The sequence below is a fragment of the Fundulus heteroclitus genome, chromosome 1, assembly GCF_011125445.2.
Source record: "Fundulus heteroclitus isolate FHET01 chromosome 1, MU-UCD_Fhet_4.1, whole genome shotgun sequence".
Classification (NCBI taxonomy): domain Eukaryota; kingdom Metazoa; phylum Chordata; class Actinopteri; order Cyprinodontiformes; family Fundulidae; genus Fundulus; species Fundulus heteroclitus.
The window spans coordinates 19,658,760-19,676,756 of NC_046361.1; the positions used below are offsets into that span (position 1 = coordinate 19,658,760).

At 40.7% G+C, this 17,997-nt stretch overlaps 2 protein-coding genes across 5 annotated transcripts in view; both read left to right on the forward strand.

Annotated features, from left to right (window-relative positions):
* Positions 1-3,981, forward strand: part of atf7a (activating transcription factor 7a) — a 28,528-nt gene extending 24,547 nt beyond the window's left edge. For all 3 annotated transcript variants that reach the window (XM_012870652.3, XM_021320512.2, XM_012870651.3), the window contains one exon: positions 1,314-3,981. In XM_012870652.3, coding sequence (XP_012726106.1) covers positions 1,314-1,549 — 236 coding nt within the window. In that variant the 3' untranslated portion in view covers positions 1,550-3,981. The remainder of the gene's footprint in view (positions 1-1,313) is intronic.
* Positions 3,982-6,956: 2,975 nt separating this feature from the next.
* The window catches only part of dip2ba (disco-interacting protein 2 homolog Ba), a 72,184-nt gene continuing 61,143 nt past the window's right edge, over positions 6,957-17,997 (forward strand). For both annotated transcript variants that reach the window (XM_012870574.3, XM_012870576.3), the window contains exon 1: positions 6,957-7,225. In XM_012870574.3, the coding sequence (XP_012726028.2) occupies positions 7,141-7,225 (85 nt within the window). In that variant the 5' untranslated portion in view covers positions 6,957-7,140. The remainder of the gene's footprint in view (positions 7,226-17,997) is intronic.

Below are 17,997 nucleotides of genomic sequence, written 5' to 3' on the forward strand. Positions count from 1 at the left end.
GGAAGATGTGCGGTGTTAAAAACTCTAAAGTTAATTAACAGAAGCTAACTAGCTACAAAAAAGATATTGAAAGTAAAGGTTTGGCAAACAGCGCCCTCCACACTTCCCCTGGCTTTTTAAACATCTTGACATTCTAAACACATATGTTTGACTCTGCCTTGTTTTTTGATTTTATTTTTGTTTTATTGCCGCTTCTGATTAACTGACATAAATATCAGTAGGCGGCACTCTGGAGGTGTAAAAAAAAAGAAAAAAGTATAGCCGTTAAACGTAAAGCACAAAATTAAAATTATCATATCTGTTCTCTCATAAAATGTGTCAGATTTCTGTTTTTATTTTTTATTTTTAATTGTTTAATTTTTTTTTTTTTACCATTCTTATATACCATTTTGGGGTTATTTGTTGTGCAAGTCTAACTTTATATTTTAATGCTGTGGGACGCCGGACATATGTCTATATTGTGAATCTTTTGTCTTCCGTGTGACTTAATGCTGGCCTCTAATTGGTTACTTAAAGATTCTCCTGGGGGTGCAGACGTGGCCAATCAGTGCTTTTTGTGTCATTTTTCATCCAATCAGATTAATTCATTAGGGCTGTGCGATTTTTGCCAAAAATCTAAATTGTGATTTATTTCAACTATAAATTGCGATTGCGGTTTAATTTAGACTTTTATCTGCATTAATCACAAGCAACAAAAATGCCCTGTAAATAAAAAAGTTTATAAACAAGACTTGTTTAAAACAAGAAATGTTAATATTATTATTCAAGAGAACAGGTTGTTGAATTAGACACCAATCTTTGTTTAACATAAAGTGCACAAACAAGTCTATGTATGACCAATATTTTAATGCTTTGCGGAGATTCCTGGAAGTTACCGATAAAAAAACATTGATTATATAAACTCTAAAAAAGTAATAAAATTAGATTATCTCACTGCTGCAACTTTCTTCCCTTGCATGTGGAGGTAAACCCACTTTAAACACATTACCTACACCTAAAGGACGCGTCTTATCCATTCATTGTTACATAGCCAAAAATTGCAGACCACTGCGATTTGGAAATTGTTTTCTTAAAATAGCAATTATGTTGCAAATGCGACTAATTACCCAGCTCTACGGCACACAAAGTCACACCCCTGGCAAAAAATGTATCAACAGCCAGACTGAGAAGTAACACATTTAGCTGCATCCTAACTGCAAACAACAAATGTCACGTCCATTGTTTTGGTAGAATGGTTTGCATTCAGGTATCAAACTCAGTTTGTTCATTTATTAATAAATCTGTCTTGTTTTGTGTTGTTTTTTTTCCTGCAGCTGCAGAAGAGAGCCTCAAAGAAACCTCAGAGCCTACAGGTTCCCCAGCCCCAGTGATTCAGCACAGTTCTTTGGCACCCAGCCCCTCCGCGGGTCAAAACGGGCTAAGCACAAGAGCCGCAGCCGAGGCCATGGCCATGTCGGTGCTGGCAGGAATGGGTCAGCAGCACCAGAGGGTCGAGGGTGGACCCTCTCACATTATCATGACTGCACAGTCCCAGTCGGCTGCCAGATGATGAGCAGCGCCACCACTGGCCCAGACTTGGCTTATCCACCCAGGGGTAGAAAAGACTCCCACCATCCGCAGCCTTTAGGTCCAAATTTCACACCTCCTCCCACCCTCCTCCCGCGTCTCCTCTTTTAATCCGCCTGTGGAGCCATCGAGCTGTGGCCTGGAGCTCAGCAGCGATCAGCAGCCTTCTGGGAATGGACTGAGACTTTAGGGAGAGCTTCCTGTTGACTTTGCCATAAACTACAGGGGCTGGACTCCGATCACCCTTCCTCTTTGCCTTTCTGCTCCTCTCTCCTCACCCTTGGGTGAAAATGACCCACTCACCAGACTGTAAGGAAGTACGTGGGTTAATCTGCCGTGATTTTTAAAAACTGCCAATGTGCACAGTTTCAAACTCATAGTTGCATAAAAACTGTTGATCAAAACGGATCCAGCACACCAGGCTCTATGCTGTCTTCAGCTGGGAATAGTGCCTCGTGCTCCCGGACATTCAGAACCGCGTTCACACCCACACATCTATCGCTGCACGTCTCATTCATCTTCAGCTCAAAAGACGCAATAACGTGATCAAGTTCTCCTGATTCTGTTGGTGCGCTCCCTGCCTTTTAACCACGGTTCCACAGCCATATGATCCGGTCATGGACCCATGCGCGTTACCTCACCCTCCTTTATGTTGAAGACGTGTTAACTGTGTGTGATGGTATACTTATGTGCACCAGAACATAAGTAGTTACTTCAGATCTGATGCATTATTAGCTGTGTTGTTCGCATGTGACTTTTCCTGCGTGGGTGTAAAGTATGTGCAGCTATATATAATTTTTTTTTTTCTCAAATTGGCAAATCCTATTACCAAAATACGTTGGATTATAATTTCTAATAGTGTTTTTTTTTATTTTCCATTTAACCTGAAGGGAATTAATCCTCCGCTGTCCTTCATGTTTCAATGAAAATCAGGTCGACTGTTCAGGTGGGTTGTAAGTTAGTTGCCTTTTTTTCACTTTATGTGAAACTACTCTGTTTTTTTTGTGGGTCCAGGACTTTGTGTAACTGTTATTTTCACACTTCTCAGGATGGCGGATCATCCTTGCTGCTCGTTGGAAGTGTGATGAACCTTTTTTAAAGAAAAAAAAAAAAATTAAGTCTCTGTGCTCTTTACCAAACCTAAACTAAGCCATAATCCCCAGGTCTCCAAAGACCACCTGGTACTTGTTGTGAGACAGGAAGTAAATAGTCTGACTGTTATTTTGAGTTACAGTGACAGAATCTACCGTATTTTTCGGATTATATGGCGTACTAAACGGTCTTCCCAAGTGTGTAATATCACTCCGCCCCTCCGCGTACACAGCTCTCTCCTGAGGGAGAGCCATCCGTCTCTATAGAGAGGACAGAGTAGGTGAACTACACTGCCCTGTTTCTAACATAAGGCCAAAATAAACGTTTATATAGAATTAACTTACTTGGTTTATTGATGCTAGCGCGTACTCTGGGCGTGGCCTGCCTTACATCAATGCACTTCTAGTTTAGACATTACAGTCAGGCAGTCTTGTAGACAGCTCAGGGGTCCGATCAGGTAGTGACACAGTTTACCATAATGCTCCGAAATAACCAATGAGCGGAGCGGCTTCGTTGCTAACCAAAGTCATACTTACACATTTTGACAGATTTTTGAGCGCATTGCACCACATAAAATCAGTCGGCAAGCACAACATGTACGGTAGTCATATTTAGGGCGCACCATAAATTTTGAGAAAATTTAAGGATTTTAAGTGCGCCCTATAGTCCGAAGAATACGGTAGTCTGTCACTACTTGTTTCTTGCACTTTGACACGGTCACACACATCTAAAGACTTTGTTTTTGGCCTTAGGATCACGTTTGTGCCTCCAATGTTCTCAGTTGGATATCCAAAAAAACTGCTTATGTTAATATAAAGACCCTTGGAGAAAGTATTTATCACATTAAATGGAAACCAGCCATTGACTTTAGCTGGTTTCTGACATTACGCAACAGTTTTATTATAGAATTTAAATAATTTGCTGTATTGCCAGGGAAGAATTGGGAAAATATTTGTACTTGTCTGTCATCTGGTGGAGAAACAAAGAAAATACTTTTTTTCTAGTAAAAGCTTTAAGAACAGAAACATCTGAAAGGTTACTTAGAAATCTTTCCCAGATATTTTACTAAATATTGACATATATATATTTTTGCATAAACACAGACATAACATGCTTTTCCTGTTGTCCTTGTTCACTTCTGTCCTTTTTTGTTTACTATGATCATATATTTACAGGATACTATATTCAAAAAGCAAGATATCTCTATTATGATCCTTTAGTATGCACTAAAGTAAGAGTTTATTGTGGCTTCGTATTTCTCTTCATTGGGTCACGTTTTTTTTGCAGCTCTTTTGTTTCTCAGAACAGAGGTTTGTTCATGAGTTTTTTTTTTTTGTTGTTTTTGTTTTTTAACTTTGTACCAGAGATGTGAAGGGGAATTTTCTCACCAAAACTGTTATGCTCCAACCGAACCTCTCACCCTACAGTCCCAATGGCGACCCGAGCAATTTTGCATTTTTGTTTTACTGGCTGGCGCTATATATATATATATATATATATATATATATATATATATATATATATATATATATATATATATATATATATATATATATATATATATATATATATATATATATATATATATATATATATATATATATATATATATATATCTATATATATATATATATCTCCAGCAGTCCCATATAAATGATCGTTTATATGAAATTCAAGTTTCAACTGATATAGCGCTCATATTTTTGTTTCATTTGTGTGATGGGCACCTTTTTCTCCTGTCATTTACTGTTCTTTGTTGTTGTGTGGTGTTGTAAACACTGTGCAACCTTTCTCATACTGCTTTTGATTGTACTGATGAATATAGACTAATTTCATTTAACAGTTTGTTTTTATCGGGTTGTATCTCTTTCTCTATAGAAGAATCTTGGACCTTTTTTCAAAAAGAAAAGTCACCACAGTTTGTTAAATCTTTTTAGGAGATGTCTGGTCATGTCTTTTGACTGTTCTTGTCTAACTTATTTTTTATTTTTTTAATTGGTCAACTTGCATTTTGAATTTCAGTCTTTGGCCTTTTTAATATTCGGATTGTTATGAAAAGTAACAGTTAAATGGTATAAGAAAAATGCAACAAGGTTTCACATTGTATATTTCAGATTATTTTTTTCTCACTCCCATTGTCGGATGGATGATTTTAGAAACTGCTTTATTGTACATATCTGTACTATATGAATATATTTACTTTTCCATGCATGTCCAAGTGGAATACCATGAACACTTTTAAGTGCTGCAGTTTTAATTAAAGAAACTACATTCTAATGAAATCTTTTTTTTTTCTGTTATACGTGTTCCTAACTTGTAATTTTAACCTTTCAGGTTCTTTATATTTCATCAATGAGCATTTCCTTTGAGCTAGCAGACTCCCTTTCTGAAGAACTAGCACCCCGTTATAATCTGCGAAAACGAGTCTACTTGTAAAACCTAAGACATCAACTTTTCTTTTAGATAAAGCTTATAGTTGGAGTGGCTTAGATCATCTTGAACCATCTCTGTTGTTAGGCTGTTAGCAGACTTACTGACCACATTCATCCTCTCTGTTTTCTCTTTCTACTCTCCATGTATACATTACTTGCCACTTTAGTTGAGCTCTCTCCGTTTTCTTTCCCCCGGTGATGTTTTTGGGTTTAGTTGTCTCCTTCCTGGATAGATCATTTCACTCGGTTTCTTCTTTTTTTCTAAACGGGTGCATATTAATAAATTAGAATATCACCAAAAGGGTAATTTATTTCAATAATTGAAATGAATATGTATAAGTCGTTATATAAAAAACAACTTTTTTTTTTATTTACCATGTGCAGTGATGGCAGTACTTAATGTGTAGGTACTAGTTGAAAATGTGCTTTTTACATCCACCTGTTTGATGGATGCCACATTTTAGGGTACAGTTAAGGACTTAATCTGTCTTGGACTGATTTAGTTGAATGTGGTGTTACCTCATCTGTATGAAAATTTGGGGACACAAGAAATTAGCGAAGAATGATGCCATATCTGTTCAGTCTTCCAGCCGTCAGTGGGTATGCACCTTGCTGGTCTATCCTTGACTGAGTGTTTTTGGATAGCTGTAGGAAACCATGGATTTTCCTCCTGGAAAGGTCTTGAATTCTCCATTTGTGAATACTGGCTCCCTTTGGGATATACTTGAGTCCCGGAGCCTTAAAAATTTATTTTTTATACCTTTGTTACTAAAAAATTGTAAAGAAATCAACAACTTTGTTTCCCATCTGTTGCTAAATTTCTTTAGATCGGGACAAGAGTGGCTTTTTGAGACGTTTTAGCCAATGTAATTTTGCCACACAAGATTTATTTAAGGGCTTTCTTAAACCTAGACTCGAGCCTAAATCAGGCCTGGGTGAGGGTGGTAAAACTGAACCAAAGCAATATGGTTAATCATACTTATCGGGACTTTAAAAAAGGTGGTGCCAATTTTCACAAATGGAAAAGTTTGGTTTGCATTAATAAAGAAATTCATCATTTGAAAGCTCGAATTAAGTGAAGTTATCCTTGTCTGGTAGATACAATAGTTTTAACATCCAAAACATTTGGGTCACGAAAAAACAAACAAAACATGTTTTTTTTTTTTTTTTTCAAAAGACACCATTTTGATCAGGGAGTAAGGTTGTGAGGTTGTTTTTGTTTAAAGTATACATTTATAAAAGAAGCTCAAAAACAGTAAAAAAGCAAAAAAGGCGGAATATTTTAGGTCACATTTTTAAGTAGTATTGTTAAAAAATGATAGCTGTGTTCTGATCTAGTTTTAACATTCATTGGAGTGAATGAATTTTTCACAGAGATCGGTAAACAAAAATTACAAGAAAATCACAATCTACACATGCATATTCGTGTTGAAAATAAATAGAAACTACTAATGAAAACAAAAAACGATCCAATTGTACAAATCTGCAGGTATAACCTCAGATGTGACCTTTAATTAGTAGTGTCTGAAAAGCGGTATGAAGAAGTCAAGTGTTTACATATTTGTACTATTTTTTTTTTCCTCCCAAAAGTAAAAAAAAAAAAAAAAAAGAAAGGGAAAAAAAAAGCTTATTTGCAGAAGTCGCTACGGGCGTATTTTCGTGTCGTGGCCTATACTTTGGTGAAGATGTACGCCCTGTGTCGGTGTCTTGCAGTTCAAGCGGAGAGGCGTGTGTGCGCGCTTCTGTTGGTTGGCCGCCAGGGGGCGCAGCTGTCCCAGCGTGCCCTGTCGCCTCGGTTGCGGCGAAGCAGCAACGGAGGCAAGGCGGAGGTAACGTGACCACACGTTGCCGTTGGTGACTCCCCCCCACCGCCTCCTCCATTATGGCGGAAGGGCAAGCCGTGCGGATGGGCCGTCTCTCCCTCTCTGATGCTTGTTTTGTGTCTTGAGGGAGGGGTTTTATTTTTGTTTTTTTCAAAATCTCTCCGCGACAGCCCAATTAGTTTTTCCCCTCACATTGATAGACTGTTCTCGTGTTTTTCGGCGAAGTCATGGCGGACCGCGGCGTGGATTTGTCCGCCCTGCCGAAGGAGGTTCGAGACCAGTTGGCGGAGTTGGACCTGGAGCTGTCTGAAGGTAAGGGAGGGGGTTCGAGGAGGATGGTGGAGGGGATGCTTTAAGTGATTATTTTCCCCTCCACCCAGGATAGGCGTGTAGGTCTGTGTGTGTGTAAGGGCTTTGATTAAAACCCCACTTTTTCACTACTTTTCTCTCCGCTAAATTGAATGGGGGGACACACAACGGCACGTTCAGGCTTTAGCTGGTTTACAGCTAATACAGGATGTGGGTTTACCAGCTAGCGGAGCATGACAAGCGGCGTTTCTGCCGGGGAAGACGAGACTTTTTTCTTCCATTTATTTCCCCTTCTTCCCTTCGTGCCGAGAACCCAAACGCGACTTCGGACACATTTGTCCTCAGCAGCTCGCCTCCTTTGTGAAGAAATGTCAAGGCCACAGCTCATTGTGTGTGTGTGGCTGTCTGACCTACCGGGGGGGTAGCTACTGGGAAGGTCTGACCATCAGAGCTAGACTCTCTTGTCACCTTGGCTGCCTCCTCGTGCCTCCCCCCCCCCCTCTTCCTTTTTCACCTGTGACCACATGTTCGTTCAGATGAACGTCACGCGAGCCCCTGACAGGGTGTGTTCATGCCCAGGTTTCCGCTCGAGACAAGTTTTTTTTTCATATTTTTTTTTTATTGCCGTGGAACCGTGAGTCACAGTGATTCCTGTTGACATGCCCCGACTGCGAGCCTCCAGTCATCATCCTGCTGGTGGTGTTAGAGGAACAAAAGGCTGCGAGGAGGGCCGGGACTCGTACTGTGTATAGCCGTGTTGGCTCAAGGGCTCATCAGAACCTGCGCTGGACCTGAGTCACCTGTGTAAACCTGCCATTAGCAGAATTATAGGCTTATCCACCCGTGATGCTCGTCTGTCCTCGAGCTCGTGGCCAAATGATCGTGTGTTGTAATTTGTTTTATTTATGAAAGCGATCGCTTGATTTGCCTCTTGTTTTCACATGTCTGTATACCATCCGTCCAGTACATGGTCCAAGGCAGCCCTTCCCCCCCCAGAGCAGCTGTGTGGCTCCCCAACCTCACCAATGACACAGTGTCACACATCCCTGACAGAACCCCCCCCCCCACCCCCCCCCCATTGACCTGCTTCATGTAACCCCACGAGTCCAGTCATCCTGTCTAGTCTTCGCCTGCAGCCTTCATTTTCTGGGATTTCTGCTGATTCTTACTGGTGTGACGATTATACGGTTACTAATGGGTATGAACCGGTTAACAACGGTGTCGGGGTATACCAAGGTTTGAAACGGGTGCGCTTTCAAAACAAAACAGGAAAATAGCTGTGGTCACGTTCTTACGGTTTAAAGGCTGTATAATAAAAAGTTCTTGATTAACTTTAGCTTTCTCCAGATTTGTGAAGCTTAGAGTAATGCATCGCCGGCCCTTTCCCATTCTGTCGGTGTGGATTGCCGGTCAGATGGCTGAGATGAGAGAAAGAAAACCATATATTTGCAAATATATCTTCTTGCTAAACCCCCCCCACCTGAACGGTAACCTGGCACGCTAGATTGCTAATGTGTGGCACTCTCCGTTCTACGCATTATCAGTCTGGGTCTGCTGTCATCCAATCCGTTTGGGGAAAGCTGAGACATTCAGCAAAACCTTCTGAGGTGATTGGGCGAAGCGGCACAGAGTGCCCGCCTACCAAAGGTTGGTTTTAGCCAATCACGGTATCAAATGGAAGCAGCAGGCGCCATGATAAACCACAGCTAGTTACTCTAGTCAAGGCGCGCTTTGATTCTGACAAAACAGACGTGATAGCAGCTGCAGCTAAGCGTGCGTCTTCCTGCGCTGCCGTGTTTATTTTGGTTCAGCTGCGGCTCTTGCTTTCGTCACAGCTGTATGTCCCGCCTTAAACCATAATACTGCAACGTGATTGGCCCGTTTTTGGTTGGCTTCTCAAATGGTTGAGGTGGGAGTGGGACAAGATGGATTCTGGTGTGTTTGTGAACGCGCAAATAGTGCGAGAATTCAGCTTACAGGCAGGGTTAGCTCAATGGCGCTGGTGTGGAAATCAAACCAGCGCCTACTGTCACTTATGTTTAGGCAGCACTGTTTAAAAACTACAGTTAAAAGCCACGTCTAAGTATATTAGGAGTTTGTTGAAACATTTGCTTGAATTTGCTTAAAATAAAATAAAACATATATGGTATAGTTAACACTGGTGTATTAATCGGTGTATTCTTAATTTTAAAGTAGTAAGAAGTGCTAGTAGAAGAAGTCGTAGTTCTGTTTTAAATAAAAGCAATTAGTGACTCTGGAAAACTGATATTTTGCCCAAGGTTATGGCCGGAGGCTCTTATGCTTAATTGTTAGCATTTAAGATATTCCGTGATGATTGTCAGATTCCAAAAATAAATCTTTTAAAAAAAATTCTATAAGATCCAGACAAAATAAAAATATATCCAACCTAACAATTAAAAAGAAAATTAATTAAAAAAATGCTGTTTTTTTTTGTGGCACTAGTTGTTTTTCTTTTTTTACAAAGTAGGCTGACAGGGAAGGGGTTTTAGGAGGGGGAGACATTTCGGTAAAGGACCTCAGACCGGAATCAAACCCGGTTCAGCGGCATCAAGAACTTAGTCATGCTCACTACCGTTGTTAATATTTTTAAAAACAAAAGTCAAATTGATGCCCTAGTTGACGTTTTTAAGATGGGTTTATCATCTTGTATCAGTATTCAGCGTGAGTTTCAACATTAGCATGGTTGGCATTGCTATGGTCTTCCTCTGTGATGGCTAGCTGAGTTGTCTTCTCACAATAATAACTTTCTTTCTGCACGATGAGTTTGAGTGTTGTCAACACGACCTGTTGGGTTTGAGGGGCTGTTTGGAAAAAAAACATCCAATTTCTGGCTTCTGAGCTGGTGATCGCTGATCAGGGCGAGTCGAGCCTAAAATTGGCCGTAAATGGTCTCCAGACAATTTTCACCACCATTTCTATCTATAATTGCTTAAAAAAAACAACCATTCTTGCTGTGTCTTTTGGAAAATAACTGTCTGTCGAGTAAATGTCTAGGATTCAGGTCCTTGAAAGCGTAGATGTTTAAGAAGCTGCTAATTTGGCTTCAGTATATCATTTCTGTGACGCTTGCCGGGCGAGACGACAGACATCAAGTCAAAGGATTACATCTACCGCAGCAACTCCGCAACATCTTTTCCTTTGCCTTTGTTTTCTTTTCTCGTTTCCCTGATTTTCTTTGTTATCAGATAATACTCCATGTGTGTTGTGTCTGTAGCCTGTAAATGTCATCAGTCTGTTTTCTTTAGCCTGAAAGTTTTGGTTTCAGAAAGCGTCCCATCTCTCTGTATCGCTTAGGGTTGGTCATTTTTTTATCTGGATATTCCTTTTAATGGGTATTCCTTATAAATTAGACCCAGCGTTGACTTTGATACTGTTTTTAAACTAAAGTTTGATGATGCTAGATATTGCCTGGTTGTCGTCTTGTCAGAGATGCCCTTTTTTTTTCCAGGTGCAGATCCAACACCACTGTACCTTCAACAAAGCGTGTAGTGCTTGTGGTTTGTGAAACCCCCTCTTAAAGCACACAGTAAACACACACAGAAGTGCCGTGGTTACCGCCGGGGCGCTAAACTTTGTTTTCAGACTGTAGGTAACAAACCCGGAAAGGGCGTCTCTGTCTCCTTTGACATCAGTATTTATGTGAACTAGAGATGCTCAAGAGATGGAGCTTTTCCTGGGCGATGCTGAGATCTAGTTTTCTTTGTTTTCAGTGGTTTATGAGACTTAAAGGAACTATACCTGAATTTATTTCTGTCTGGTTTAGAAAAATGCTTTTTATGCAATGTATTATGATATTAAAAGACATAATTTGATAACAATTGACTATCTGTGCCATCATGCGAGTTCAGGCGTTTATTTTAATAGGAAAAAGCAGCAAACTGGGGACAAACCTGGAGAACTTTCTCTGCCAGTGGCACAACGAGGTGTGGAGCCGTTGTTTAGCAGCAGCTCCTCCAGCGTGTGCACGACAGGGTATGTAAACAGAGCAGCATGACGCACATTTAAGGGTTGACCATTCACATAGGAAAATATAATTTACCCGAGACGTAGCCATTTATGCCAAAGAAAGCTGTCTATGAAGCCTGAGGCTCATGTTTAGTCTTGTGGATGTTGAGGGTTTCTCATTGGGGGTGAAATGGTTGGGGGCGGGGCTTACAGTTCAAACTAAACTGTTCTGCTCACGGTTCAAATTTGTGCACGGTCAGGTATAGTTCCTTTAAAGAAAAAAAATAAATGTGCTGCATGTTCTTTGGTGAAGTAGTTTTGATTCCAACACAAAATTATGTCCATGTATGCATCAAATCATCTTCTTAGCCTATATTTAGTTATTTCCATACACAAAGTGGCATCACATTGCATGCTGTTGTTTGATGCATTTATTGGCTGAAGGTGGGTGATCTTAATTTAGAAACATTTTGTTTATTTCTTTGATCGCTGATCACAGGCGATTGGGGGAACATTGGCTGATTCTGACCTCAGGATGATTTTATTGGTTTCTCTGTTGACGTTCTGAAATAAAAACAAATGGGTGTCCAACTATAGTATTATCTTTTCTATTATATATCTGTCACTGCTGAGGATGTTGCTGACGGACCTCTCTAATGTGTTTTTCTACGTGCAGCGTGGACATAGTGCTTGCAGACCCGCCAGCGATGTTTGTTGGTTATTCTAAAACAAAGAATATGAAGCCACAACCCTGGTTGATTTAATTAAATTGTAGATGGTTATACGGACCGCCATTAATGAGACTTTTTTTTTTATTTATTAAGTTGTAATGTTAATAATGTAAAGCTTCCAATTTTGGTTTGGTTATGGTGTATATATTCCAGTATTCTAAGTTTTATCACTATGAACCAGTTGTTCTTCCTGGATTCTAGATTAACAAGAGGTTGGGAAGAAACAGAAAAGTCCAGGCCAGCGACGTGTGCTATTGGCAGGATAAAAACACAGTATACATGTAAGGTCAACAGGAATAGCAGTGACATACATGAACAGTAAGGAGATGAGGAAATGTGATCATAAAATGTTGCTCAGCGGGTTGTCTTTGCACAGCAAAACTATATAGTAAGAATAATTGTCTTGGACACAACCTCCCCCCATTAAGGCTTTTTATAGAAAAGAGTTAAAGTATCGCCAAAAGGGAAGAGACTGGGAGGCAGAAACTCACTGAGGCCTGGTTCTACAGAGGAACCTCCTAACTGGTATTGATAATAAGAATAATCAAGTTGAGAACTAAAACACTAGTTTTTCCTTCATCTCTGTGCTTTAGGATGCACCTAGTTTTGGGTATTTTGGCTAGGTGGATGTATGGTGTTGTTTATGTTAAAGCTCTGTTGGGCTCAATAGAAAAGAACGGGTGGATTTTTAATTTAATTATTTAGGTCTTCACGTGAGAAAAACCAGCTATGTCCCACATCATTATGTCATTCAAAACATCTTTATTGCATTGATCTGCCATGTTCAGCAGTTTTTATCAAAGCAGCGCAGTGTGTAACTCCTGTCAAAGAAAGCTTTCCCGGCAGAATCTACCTAAACAACCTTGCAGTATTCAAACGAAAACCCGTTTTGAAGCAACTTGTTTTGAAACTGAAACTTTGGCTGCAGCTCTATGCCATGACCCTCATGACTCCATAACACAGAAAAACAAAGAGCTGACGGTGAGGGTGAGCTTGTTACATCTGAGCCTGAGTCACGTTGAAGTTTAATTGTTTCGTTCTAAATATTCAGAACCAAATGAAAGGAAATCAGCTGGTTCTGAAGATGGCGCTCGACACGATTCGACTGGTTGTGGATCTCCTTGGGCCCACCTTCAGGCGGAGGAGTGGTTCTTCCGTCTGGCCCAGCTGAGATGGCACCAGTTTTTCTGTTCTCGCAGGGGTGGAAGCTTTAACAGACCCTGCGCTGACCCAAGACCTGGCATGGTACGTGGAAACGAATCCCATCCAGGTCAAACATGTCACTGCTTTGAGCCGAATGCTAAAAGTGAGAGTCGATTCAGGGTGAACACAAGAACGTTTGCTCCTACAGTTTCCAGCCTCAAAGACAGAAACATCGTCCATTCAGCCTGGTGCGTCTTGATTCTTTCAAATTTGTTGCCCGTTTTATTTTTCTCCTGCCAGACTTGTGACATTTGGTCACATTAATGTTTTTTCTGGTTTGGTCAGTTAAACATAGCGTTGCTGTTGTCACATGAGGTATTTTGAGGACTCTTCTCTTTAAACCTATCTCTTATCAGAGGTGTGAGATTCAAGAGTTTGTTGCACTTATGTTATTTTAGGTTTAGTTTTTTTTGTCTGGTTACCCAGTGTTTATAAGGAAAAAGTGCATTTTACAATTCTGCCCGGAATCATTCAGAGTAGTGTGGTTATAAAAAAGCTTATATATTGTCTCAACAAGCTCAGATTGCTTAATAGTGGAGTCTTTACAGTATGCAGAGTATGTCTTCTGCCCTTTTTGTCTCTCTGAGTGGAGGCATGCTTCATGTCACCACCTGGTGGGTTATGTTCTTTGGGCCCATAACAAGCCTCCATCTGACCCAAGTGGAAATGCCTGTTCCTGCGTTGCTCGGATAAGAACAGCGGCCTGCCAAACGGCCTCTTCAAAACAACTCTGCTTTTTCTAGTCCCCCCCCGCCCTGTTGACTGTGGGGGGACACAATGCGGATCATTCAGCTGGACTCAGTTGCTTTGGCCCGAAACGCTGCTGTCATTTAGCAGATTTCTGCTGAGCCCGGCCTTTGTGTGCGTGATGGAATGAGCCGCCCCCATACGAAGACCTCAGAGGGCAGGGTGTCTGATGATAACCGGAGAAGATGACCGCTTCTGCTGGGCGTGGCTCGCTCCGCGTGGTTGGTGACAGGCCTCTGCAGCACGCGATGTAACCCGCCATCATCATCCGCAGAGGGTTGTTGTGAAGAGCTTCATGTTGCTGACGCAAACATAAACGACAAACATAACATGACCGACACCTCAAATGTTAGATTGAGTTTTTTCTTTTTCCACCTCATCACTGAACTAACTAAGCGCTACCAGGTTGTGCTAACACTCTTCCTTCGGATGGTGTTACTGAGGGAAGAAGACGGTAAACTCCAAACGAACGGCGTGCTTTCACCGATAAACTTATAAACCCTCCCACCAGCCAACTGTAAAGCGTATCTGCAAAATATCCTTAACATTTGGTGGAAAAAAGCTTCTTTGTTTTCCTCACGTGAAATAATTCGAAAAACGTCCAAAGCAGTTGGAAAAATCAAACTGAGGTAGAAACGCTGACAAAAATTGGACAATTTTCAGCGTGATGGAGCGTGATCGGTGTCCAGTCAGTCGGAAATGTTGCGTCTCTTTAAATGGCTCCAAACTGTTGTAACTCACATTACACTCTTTTGTGTGGAAGTTGACCAAATCTCAAAGTCGGCTGTTTTGAAATAAAGTCAGCAGAAGCATAGAGACGTAAAAAGCTACTTGAAAGGAAACTTTATCTTCTATGACATGTCACAACTCTCCTGCGTTGCATTTAAGGTATGAGAGAAAAAGAAAGCTTTCCGCCGATAACAGAAGGGATTATCGTATAACTGCAAAAGTCCTGGGTTTCATAGTTTTGAGCTTTCAACCTCTGATGGTTGTGTAATGCTGGGTTTAGAAAAGCTGTCAACTTTTATGGGCATCTTGGTTTAAGGTAGAGTCTATGTTCTCTCGTTAACGCACAGAGACACTGTTGATTGGTTAGAGATGCTAGTTACCTGGACCGCACTACCTGCTCTTGTTGGATGTCAGCTCTAATCATTCTGTTCTTTTTCCAACTTATCAGTAAAACTGTTAATTTTTTTCACACTAGGTGTGGCAGTAACTCTGCTCCTAATGCCGTATACATAATTGACTGGTTATGGAGGGAAGTCTAGAAAGAAATATTATGAATCCTGTTATTTTATCTTCTACAGTTATTGTATTTGCTCAAATCTGTATCGGCTGGTCAAATCTTCAAAGATAGCCAGAGCTCAGAAATCGGCTATGAAACGTCTCTGATCAAGAACGTGCTTATCCCCTTTCATAGATGTAGTTAAAACCAAATTTTTACACTTTATATAAATCCAGCCTGTTTTCCCCTCACTTCTCCAACAATAAATCAGAGCAAATCTTTTCCAGTTTTGGGTCTGTTAAGATTAACAAAATAATTTCTATTTGCTAAACAGACATTTTTATAACTTTTTTTCATATTTAAAAGTTCACATTCACCTACATGTATGTATATTTACATTTGATTTTTATTTATTTTTTTGCTTTTGATTGTCATGGCTTTGTAAGCTTCTGATAGGTTACGTAACAACGTTTGAGTTGACTGGAGACACACCTGTCGACCTGTATAAAGACAATGCCTCTAACGCACTGCTGCCATGTGTGACACAACATGGGAGAAACAAAAACGACAAAGATAACTGGGAGAGACTGGTGGGCCTCCAGACGTCTGATTGATGTCTGAAGGTGCCACGATGACCTACAAAGTTATAAGCTAGTCATGGCGTTTGAGATGAAAACAGGTTCTGTGTCCCAGACATTAACGTGTTGTGGTACCAAATGTGTGAGCCAATTTTGGAACAAAGACAAAGGAACTTGTGAAGACACTGGCAAAAGCAGGTAAGAGAGCTCTTGATCCACAGGGAAAAGAGTCCTGCACCAACATTGGCTTAAAGGCCGCTCAGGGAGGAAGAAGCCAGTACTCCAGAAGCAGCATAAAAAGACCAATATTGTTTTGTAAATGGACTCTTGCGCAAATACCTTAATTATTGGGGCCCACAGGTGGGTAGAAGGAGCTAACAATTGTGCTCGAGTAGAAGTAGCACCACTTGCTACTGTAGTAGCTGTGGTGCATCACCGCACAGCTCAAAGGGGGCGCTAATGCTAGCTTAGCATTGTGTTTTTCTTGTCTGTCTGCCAGGGAAAGCTCCAGACTTAAAAACTTCCAGCAGCAGTTCATTATTTGGGTCAGGTGTGCGTGTGGAGCTGCAGAGAGGAGACGGGAGTGTCTCTGTGGGCTGCTGCAGGGACGAAGCACGGCAGTGGATGGGTTAGTTTATATAGATTATTCAGATCTGTATCTTCGCATCATTTATTTTTTAGTATTGATCATGTCGAGACATTGATTATTTTGATAACCCTAGTACATACCACGTTTGGTGTCAATGTTTCTGATGCATTAAAAAGTAGTGTAGAGTACTGTTTAATCTGATTGAATCTGAAAAATGATGTAATAATACAGGCAAAATATAAAATGATGTGCAGGTCCCATCACTTGATGTTTTTGGCCAGCATTGTTACATTTAGAGGCCAAAGCTTGAAAGCCCGAGAAACTAAATATGGAGGAAAAGTGTTTGTCAACTTCTAGATTTGAGGAAATGTTAAAAACAACCTGAAGGATTAAATTTTTTTTAGTGACTCTGCATTTCACAGCTGGAGGAGTTTATTAATCCCGAAAGAGGAAATTCAGTCTGATCTGACGAGAAACGATGAGGTAATGTGACTTTGGTGTCAACCTCATGCAGAGCTGCTGTTTGTTTTCATCTGATCAGTTTGTGGAGACTGACTGTCCACATGACGGCTATCTCTTTTTGTTGTTGTTGTTGGGTTTTTTTTCAGTCTACTCGCTCAGATGCTGCAGAAATAGGCTGCTTGCTATCTGTGTATTAGGGGAAAGGCTCAGCAGAGCGTGACGGCACCAATATGGACCTAGTCCACATTAACCATCCATTTTCTTGACCTTTCCTGCCAGCGGCGGTGTGTCGGGACAAAAGCTGATGACAGTAGTTTTCTTTAGAAGAAGCGCGGATTTTGAGACGCATTGCAGCCACATGACGGCTACTTCCTCAAACCTCAGTGCGTGTGATGCAGTGAAATAGCTTTAGGTGCCGGAGGACTGGGCCATCACCAAAAAAGAGGAACTTGAGTCATATATGGACTGAGATATCTTCGCAGCTTTTGGCTCTAAATCTGAAGCTACAGGAGTTTTTTTTTTTTTTTTACTCTGGAGTTCAGATTTTATAACTAACAAGCACAGTCTTGTTATATCTGTCTGTCTATCTGTCTCTAGAGATATAAAACAATAACTACATCAGACAAGAAATGTGAAGAAAGGAAATAAGATGGCAAATCCGAAGAAAAACCATAATCATCCCAGCTGCAGAGTGCTGGACGACGTCATCTGATAAATCAGCTCTTATCCCACTGAGTCAGATTGTTTCCTTGTGTTTTAGTGGAGCCTGATATTCTGATCTAAAAACATTGCGTGCTCTTTGACGTCACTCACACATGATCAAAGATCGATTATGGTCAAACTGGAATAACGACTAAAGCGTAACGCCTCAACATGAGCGTTTTGTAACAGCATGATTATAAAGAAGTATGCAGAGCAATACAAAAAACAAAGATTTATATCTGCTTGGGCCGTTTTCTCCATTATTTCATCACACTGCATGTGAAAGCTGAACTGTTTTGTATCAACACTTGTTTTCACATTCAGGAATCCTGGTAGATACTGTAGTTTGCTCCACTGTTGGGTTTGAGCTAATTACTACGTTGGTCTGAATTAAAAAAAAACAAAAACATAAATGGGTTTCCTTGAAGGAGGAGCCAGAGCCTCTGGGGCTGGCAGATGGCTGGGTACTCTTGGCAGAAGCCTTTTGTTATGTATATTTGTGTGTTTACAGTATGTTTGCACATGCAAGTGTGTGCGCATCGGACATAATGCTGGTTCTGTGAATAGTTAAC